Source organism: Corvus brachyrhynchos, unplaced genomic scaffold (genome assembly GCF_000691975.1).
Source record: "Corvus brachyrhynchos isolate BGI_N302 unplaced genomic scaffold, ASM69197v1 scaffold47, whole genome shotgun sequence".
Classification (NCBI taxonomy): domain Eukaryota; kingdom Metazoa; phylum Chordata; class Aves; order Passeriformes; family Corvidae; genus Corvus; species Corvus brachyrhynchos.
The window spans coordinates 1,623,867-1,633,028 of NW_008239292.1; the positions used below are offsets into that span (position 1 = coordinate 1,623,867).

Here is a 9,162-nt window from a genome sequence, read left to right on the forward strand (position 1 = left end):
AAGGGAAAAAAGGGGGGGAAGGGAAAAAAGGGGGGGAAGGGAAAAAAGGGGGGGAAGGGAAAAAATAGGGGGGAAAAAAGGGGGGGAAAGGGAAAAAATGGGGGGAAAAAGGGAAAAAAATGGGGAGAAAAAGGGCAAAAAATGAGGGGAAAAAGGGCAAAAAATGGGGGGGAAAAAGGGCAAAAAATGGGGGGGAAAAAGGGCAAAAAATGGGGGGGAAAAAGGGCAAAAAAGGGGGGGAAAAAGGCAAAAAAGGGGGGGAAGAAGGGAAAATGGGGGGAAAAAAAAGGGGAAAAAAGGAAAAACCAAAAAAAAAGGAGAAAAAAAGGCCCTGCTTCCCCTCGCCCTGCAGATTCCCAGCGCTCCTGCATTCCGGGAACACCCCAGCCCGAAGAGCTGAATCCAAGTCTCAGCTTCCACAGGATTTATCCATCAAAACTCAGCGTGGTGCACGATTGCTCATCACTGACCGTGGATCCAGCCCCTGCAATCCCATCCCAAGGTTTCATTTTTTCTCTCCCCTCCTCTCTCTCTCACCTCTTTGTCAAAGTTTGCTTTGGTGAATTCCAAAGAGTTCAGGAGTGCGTTGGTAGCTGCAAGCTTCACATTGTTGCTGGGCTCCTCCTTTCTCATTCCCTGGATAATGGCAGTCAGGATTTCATTGGATTTGTCCTGGAGCTGCTCTGGATCCTGAGAAAATAATAGTACCAAAAAAAAAAATGGGATGAAGTTATTTATCATTTAAACTGGTTTTTTTTTTTTTTTTTCCCCATGTTTTCAAGCATCACAATCTACAGATAAAAGTTTTGGGGTATTAAAGCCAGGCAATCACAGGAAATCCAAGGAATTCTTACAGCTCTTGGGATGGGAAGGAAAAGCCTGAAGTGAGCACAAATCCTCCAGAAATCCAAGTGAAAAATGCCAAGTAAATCCCACTGGATCAAACATGAACCAAAACAAGCTCTAGGATTTCACTTAATTCACCCCAAAAAAGTTTAAAAATGCTGATTTCCAAGGAATTTATGGATTGGGCAGAGCTCTGCTCCAGGTGAGATTTTTAGTGGTAAATTTCCCAAACTTTTTTAGACACGGAGTAAAAATTGCAGTGCCTGGACTTGCAGCAAGGCCAGGAAATGTTAAATAATTAAATATTTAAACATTAAATAAATGTGAAACCCCCCAAGCTTTAAAGAACAAAGCTGTGAACAGACTAAAAATTCCTTTTAATTCCTGGTAAATTTAAGACACAAATAATGGGACGAATTCCCATCAGGATTCATGGAGATGATGGATTTTAGACTCCCAAACTCTGTCACAACTGGAAAATTTTTGAAAGGGGATTTTTAATATAAATATTTAAATGAGCAAACGCAAGGCAGCCAAAAAATCCAGAGGTGAGTGGATTCCACCCAAAAAAATACAGAATAAACCCTCCAGAATTCCAGGGATTTGTCACAACCAGATTTCCTCTTCTATTTCATTTTTCTCCTCAGTGAAACCAACCCCTTGAAAATAAAATCCAAATAAAAACCCCCAACACAAAATTTCTCTTCCTGCATCCCTGCACTGAGATTCCAGCAGGGAATACTCAGCTGCACCCAAAAAAAGCAGCTCCCAATCCCATTTTCCAGGGGCGTGCCAGAGTTTTCCAACAAAATTCACACCAAAGTCTGCAAATCCCTGATAAACCCAACGGAGATGTTATGGAAGTTGCCTCGAGAGCAAAATATTCCCTCAAAAAGCAAAATACTCCCTTAAAAAGCGAAATATTCCCTCAAAAAGTGAAATATTCCCTCAAAAAGCGAAACATTCCTGCATCCAAAATTCCTAAACCAACACAAAAAGGATCCTCTAGCCAGAGCAAAGTCAGGTTTTTCCAAACCAGAAAGGAATCCAAGAGTGATCCCTGTTTTATGCAGGATGTGGATGCTGAGCTGAGGTTTTCCTCCAGCCCCGCAGGGACACGGAACCTCAAACCTTTCCCTTTAGGAATGGTGACCTGCATTTGTGCTGGGAAAGGAGGTCAGGCCTTCCAGGAACCATCCTGGAGCTGGTTCTGCCAGCAGGATGGAAAACCAGGCAGCACGAGGAGGGATCCAAGCTGGATATCAGGGATTGAGGTCAGGAGAGCCCTGCAGGAGCATAAAAACCTCCTGGAAATCAGGGAATCCTCAAGGTCAGGAAAACCCTCCAGGGTTTTCCACCAAGCTGGAGAATCATGGAATGTCCTGAGCGGGAAGAGATCATCCAGGCCAACTCCTGGCACTGCAGGACATCCCTAAAATCCCAGCCTGCCCCTGGGAGCGTTGTCCAAACGCTCCAGAAGTTCTGGCAGGTTTGGGATCACGACCATTCCTTGGGGAGCTGCTCCAGTGCCTGACCATCCTCTGGGGAAAACCCCAAAATCCAACCCAAAATCTGACCCAGAAAACCCAACCCCAAAATCCAAGCCAGAATCCAATCCAACAAATCCAACCCCAAAAAACCTCGAACCCCAAAATGCAACCCAGGTAATCCAATGCAAAGAATGTAAGGTAAAATCCAATCCCAAAAACTCCAACCCAAAGAACTCAACTGAAAACCCAACCCAACAAATCCAACTCAACAAACCCAAAATAAATCCAATCCAACAAATCCAAAAAACTCCAACCCAAAATCCAAGCAACGAAGTCCAACCCAAAGAATCCACGTAAAAACCCAACCCAAAAAACTCAACCCAAAACCCAACAAACCCCAACCCAAAGAATCCAACCCAACGAATCCGACCCAAACCCAACCCAAAAAATCCACATAAAAACCCAACCCAAAAAACTCAACCCAAAACCCAACAAACCCCAACCCAAAGAATCCGACCCAACGAATCCCGACCCAACGAATCCCGACCCAAAACCCAACAAACCCACACCCAACGAATCCAACCCAACAAACCCTGACCCAAAGAATCCAACCCAAAAAACTCAACCCAACGAATCCAACCTTAAACCCAACCCAAAAAGCTCACTCCAAAGAATCCAACCTAATGAATCCAACCCAACGAATCCCAACCCTAAACCCAACCCAACAAATCCAACCCAATGAATCCAACCTTAAACCCAACCCAACAAATCCAACCTTAAACCCAACCCTAAACCCAACCCTAAACCCAAGACAAAGAATCCAACCTTAAACCCAAACCCAACAAACCCTAAACCCAACGAATCCAACCCAAAGAATCCAACCCTAAACCCAACCCAACAAATCCAACCTTAAACCCAACCCTAAACCCAACCGAAAGAATCCGACCTTAAACCCAACCCAACAAACCGTAAACCCAACAAATCCAACCCAGCGAATCCAACCTTAAACCCAACCCAAAGAATCCAACCTTAAACCCAACCCAACAAACCCCAACCCAACAAATCCAACCCTAAACCCAATCCAAAGAATCCAACCTTAACCCCAACCCAACAAACCCCAACCCAACAAATCCAACCCTAAACCCAATCCAAAGAATCCAACCTTAACCCCAACCCAACAAACCCCAACCCAACAAATCCAACCCTAAACCCAATCCAAAGAATCCAACCTTAACCCCAACCCAACAAACCCCAACCCAACAAATCCAACCCTAAACCCAATCCAAAGAATCCAACCTTAACCCCAACCCAACAAACCCCAACCCAACAAATCCAACCCTAAACCCAATCCAAAGAATCCAACCTTAACCCCAACCCAACAAACCCCAACCCAACAAATCCAACCCTAAACCCAATCCAAAGAATCCAACCTTAACCCCAACCCAACAAACCCCAACCCAACAAATCCAACCCTAAACCCAATCCAAAGAATCCAACCTTAACCCCAACCCAACAAACCCCAACCCAACAAATCCAACCCTAAACCCAATCCAAAGAATCCAACCTTAACCCCAACCCAACAAACCCCAACCCAACAAATCCAACCCTAAACCCAATCCAAAGAATCCAACCTTAACCCCAACCCAACAAATCCAACCTTAACCCCAACCCAACCTTCCCCTGCACGGCCTCCAACCCATCCCAGGCCGCGCCGCAAGAGCCAAATCCTCTTGGGAGCCCTTCCCGAAGGGCCCCAACCCCAAAGCTCCGAGGCACTCACGATGTCCTGGCAGATGTAGCCGATGGCCTCGAGCGTGGACTCCTTCATGTGCTCGGTGCTGTGCTGGTTGGTGACGTTGGCCACCAGCTGCGGGATCAGCTCCGGCCACTGGTTCATGGGGATCTCGGCGCAGGCGATGCCGGCCACGCACTGCGACGCCGAGCTGGGCCGGTACGTCTCCGTGCCCAGCGTCTGCAGCACCTGGAATTTGGGCAGGGAATGGGGGTCAGGGCATGGAAAAAACACCCTCCAGCCCCAAATCTTTCATCGTTCCCCGTAAATCTCTCCGTTTGTTCTGCTTCCCGCTGGAAAAATGGTGGTGGGGATGTGCAGATTCCAGCTGGGATTCCTCGCAGGGAAATGGGAAAAGTTGAACAAATCGGGGTTAAATGCACCCCAAATGGCAAATTCTTTATGCCAAAATCGTCTGGGTCATTTTCTTGTGCGTTGAGGATTTTTATTGGTGGTTTTTGGGAACTTTTCTTTAAAAAAATGGAGGGAGGGGAATGGATTTTTTCAGCGTTTCCAGTTACACACCAATTAATTTCCTTTAAAAAACAGAGGGAGGGATTTACATTTTTCCATCATTTTAAGTGATACACCAATAACATTTTCTTTAAAAAATTGAGAGATGGGGATTCATTTTTTCAGCTTTTCCCAGCTATACACCAATAACTTCCTTTAAAACACAGAGCGAGGGAGATGCTTTTTTTTTTTGATTCTTTCCAGTTATACACCAATAATATTTTCTACAAAAAATGGAGGCAGGGATTTGCATTTTCCCAGCATTTTCAGTTATACCCCAACAAAACTTCCTTTAAAAAACTGGAGCTGAGGACTCATTCTTTCAGCATTTCCAGTAACACACCTTCATTTGCCAAGTTTCCACCTCAATGTTGTATTTTTGACATTACTTGACAGAAAACAGCAATAAATTGTTCAATTTCAGTGCACAAGGACAGCTCCTGATCCCAGCTGAATTCCATGGAAATAAAGGATCAAAGGTTCTCAATCATCTCTCACCCACTTTTATCCCTCTGATGTGGCTGCCCCTGGAAGTGTCCCAGGCCAGCCTGGATTGGGTTTGGAGCAGCCTGGGATAATGGAAGGTGTCCCTGCTCATGGCAGGGGTGGGAATGGATGGGATTTAAGGTTCTCCCAAGCCAAATAATTCTGGGATTATAGCTTCTATTAACACAAAAAAAATATCTATAAAGCTCATGGCCGAGCTGAATCAATCACAGAGCACTGCACAAATCCCAGCACCATTTTTTTGCTCCCATCAGCCAAAATAAAAAAAAACCCCAACAAAAAACCACTGAGCCACCACTTCTGTCCCTGCAGGCCCTGAACTCTGACTGTCACAGGGCAAAAAGGATCCTCGGGAAAATACCCAACGTTCCAACATTTAAGAGTTGATTTTCTATCCAAAATTTGCAATTTTTTACCTTATTCTACCTTCAAACTTCCTGGGGCTCATGTGAACGTTGTTCAGACTCGGAGTGTTTTAAGGGTGTTGATGGGGATTGGAGAACACTTGGGGAAGCTCCTCCTCAGCAAAGGAAGAAAAATCTTCCACAAAAAGCATTTCCTTCAGAAAAATCAACCCCCAGCCCAGCTGCAGGGGAAGCCACAGAACCCTGGAAGGGTTTGGGTGGGAAGGGACCTCAAATCCCACCCAGTGCCACAGGCAGGGACACCTCCCACCATCCCAGGGTGCTCCAAGCCCATCCAACTCGACCTTGGACACTTCCGGGGGTCCAGGGGCAGCCACAGCTGCTCTGGGAAATGTTTTTAGAGCCTCAGTGTAAAAACTTCTTCCTTTTATCTCATCTAAATCAACCCTTTTCCACTTTAAAACCATCCTCTCACAACATTCCATAAATCAGGGAACATCCTGAGCTGGAAAGGCCCCACAAGGATCATCCAGCCCAACTCCTGACACTGCAGGACATCCCAAAATCCCACCCTGGGCACCCCTGGGAGCATTGTCCAAACGCTCCTGGAGCTCTGGCAGGTTGGGGATCACGACCATTCCATGGGGAGCTGTCCCAGTGCCTGACCATCCTTTGGGGGAAAACCCCAAAATCCAACTCAAAATTCAACCCAAAACTCCTGGAGCGCTGAGAAGTTTGGGATCACGACTACTCCATGGGGAGCTGTCCCAGTGCTCAACCACCCCGTGGGGGAAGAACTTTGTCCAAATTCCACCCCATAACTCATCCAGATGAAATCAACTCCCAGAACCGAGCAGCAGCTGCTGCTCCAGTGAGGGGAAGCAGCCACGGGGAGACTTTTTAGGCAGAAAAGCGTCAACGATGTTCCTCACCGACCCCTCCCAACATGGAAACAACAGGAAAACGAGGAAAAACCCGAGGACTTACGAAGTTCTTGACCTCCCTGCGGGCGTTGGCGTCGATGGCGAGCCATCTCTGCTGGTACTGGGCCTTGATGTCGGGATCCTTGGAGGTCAGCGAGTTCTTGATCTGCAGCCCGGCAGCCACGCGCGCGACCTGGCTGTTCCCGGGGTTTGCCAGCACTTTGGACAGTTCCACCAGGAAGGTCGGCTGGGGAGACAGCGGGGTCAGCCCCCAGCCACACCGGGGAGCCCCACAAACCTCCCAGAACCCCCTAAAGCCACCCCCAGCCCGGCTCTATCCCGAGATTACGGGCGTTAAGCTCCTCACGAGGAGCGCCGGGAAGCGCCGGAAGCTCCGGTGGCTCTGCCGGGATGGGATTTTTTTAGAGCTGACACCGGAGCCCAGTTACCTTCCCTGCTCCTGCCTGCCCTGAAATCCCCTTCAATAAATGGATGCATGGGTCAAACCAGGGATTTTCTGGATGGGAATTCAGCGTGGGAAGGAGGAATTCCCTGCTTGTTGTTTCGTTGATTCCGCACCCGAATTGGGAGTGGTGGAATCAGGCGCTGCTCTGAGATTTATGACATTCCAAACTCTCTGCAGATCAAAATGATGATTAACCCCCCAAAATGACAACTAACCCCCCTAAAAACTACCTGAGTGCACCAAACCCCCCTGAAATTGGCGCCACTTCCTTCGCTAAAACCTTTCCTTTTTAAACTTTTTCTTATTTGAAACCTTTTCTTAATTTCTCCACGTTTCAGAGGCTTCTCTGAAGTCAGGTCTCAGCACAGAAGTTTTATTTTTCCTGAATATTTTTCCTCAGAAGCTTCTTGCCTGCTCAGAAGACCCTTCCTAGGAAATGGTGGGAGCAGCTGCATCGCTTTCCCAACCCTTTTACACCAAGCAGAAATGTGATTTTCCTGAAAATCTTCAGCTTATTTACAATAAACCCATTTCTAAAATCTCTTAAGAAATCTTAAAATACGTGTTAAAAAACCCAAACCCTTAAACAATCCTAAAATACAAAGATTTTGGGGCCCCAAACATCCGTTTTTAAAACTAACCCAACATTCAAAAGTTCAACAAACAACTCCAGTGTCTTGGACTTCACATTTTCAATGCCCGAGCCCAGCTCTTGAGTTAAAATTAATTTTAGTTGTTCCATCCCAAACTCTTCAACATTAAAACTGCAGAATTTGGGGTCAAAAAATGGGGGAAATTTGTCTTTTCATGAGGTTTTGGGGCTAATTTCAGCTAAAAATGAGAAGGTTCACGTGAAACCTCCTGGACTCGAGAGAGAAAGCAAAGGCAGATGTGCCTGACCTGGCTCCCACCTGCAGAGGTGTCAGTGAAGAGCTCAGGAAAGGGGATGGATTAGGTAAAAGCGGCAAAATTAATTAGAAGGGCCTAAATTAGCTAAAAGGGGCTAAATTAGGGGTGGGAAGGAGGAGGAAGGGGGATGAGGAAGAGCAAGAGGCTCCCTCAGGGAACTGGGGGATGCTCCCAGCCCCCTGGGGCTCTCCTGCCCCTTCCCTCTCCTGGGGAAGGCTCTTCCCACCTATCACCCACATCCTGTGGTGGGGACAGGCCTGAATTCCACATCCTCATCCTCCTGCTTCATCCTCATCCTCTCCTGCTTCATCCTCACCCTCATCCTCCTCCAGGACTCAGCCCCTTCCCAGCCTGGCCCACTCCACATCCCCAGTCCCACACAAATCCTTGGTCCCAGCACAAGCTCAGCGTCCTCTGCTCTCACCCGGTCCTGGCTCTTACAAAGCAAAGCAAAAACGAAAGCTTGGAGTAATCCCACAAGGCAGAGAGTAGAAACGAAACCTTGGAAAAATCCACATCTCCCCCAGCTCTTTCCAACCCCTGAAAATCAGGACCATGAGCAGCTCCTGCCCATCACCCCGAAAATCCCTCACATCACACGGCCCAGGAGCTCCAGGCTGAACTGGGGGGTCCTGAGACTCCACCAGCACCAATCCAGAGGATTTTCCCTCAAAACTGAGGCGGCATCAATCCTGATGCCAAGGGGGCCTCACACTCCTTCCAACAGCACAAGAAACACAGAACCTCTGTGGCTTTCCCAGTCTACAGCAGGCCAGGGTAGGGAACGGCCTGCAGGGTGACAGGTGACAGTTTTGGGGGTGATAAGGGGCGTGCGACAAGGACAGCACCGAGACACCGGCACCCAGCCCCCCCCAGCGCTCCCCATCCCCTGCAAGGACCGGCCACAGCTGCAGCCCCACACCTTGACTAAGCAAAAACCCTTCTCAAGCATCACCAGCCTTAAATCCCCCGCTCCAGCACAGCGATTGCACTCGGCAGTTCGGGCTTTTTTCCCCCCCCCCCTTTCTTTTCTTTTTTTCGCATTTCTTTTCCTCCTCAAATTTAAGGTCACCGGGGGTGCCCAGCCGAGCCTCCCTCCCCCACCAAACGCCCCTGAGCTCCTCCCCAGACTCCCGAAGCTCCGATCCCGCCCGGTCGGGGGTCTCGAGGGGATGCTGCGGTCCCAGTGAGCCGGGCAGTAGGACCGGACAGGGGGCCCGAGGGCACTAGAACCGGACAGCAGGACTAGGAGGGGACCCCGCGGGCAGAAGGACCAGACACTAGAACCGGGCAGTAGGACTGGGCGGGGGTGCGGTGGGCACTAGGGCCGAACAGGGGTCCCGCGGGCGCT

At 48.5% G+C, this 9,162-nt stretch overlaps 1 protein-coding gene across 2 annotated transcripts in view; it reads right to left on the reverse strand.

Moving 5' to 3' along the window:
* Positions 1 to 6,707, reverse strand: part of KPNB1 (karyopherin subunit beta 1) — a 28,912-nt gene extending 22,205 nt beyond the window's left edge. Inside the window, exons 1-3 of one of the 2 annotated variants that reach the window (XM_017740541.1) lie at positions 6,501 to 6,691; positions 4,117 to 4,317; positions 538 to 690 (exon numbers count right to left, since the gene is read on the reverse strand). In XM_017740541.1, coding sequence (XP_017596030.1) covers positions 538 to 690; positions 4,117 to 4,233 — 270 coding nt within the window. In that variant the 5' untranslated portion in view covers positions 4,234 to 4,317; positions 6,501 to 6,691. Of the gene's footprint in view, positions 1 to 537; positions 691 to 4,116; positions 4,318 to 6,500 lie in introns of both variants that reach the window. The other variant, XM_008638485.2, reaches the window with a different exon arrangement.
* Positions 6,708 to 9,162: the final 2,455 nt, after the last annotated feature.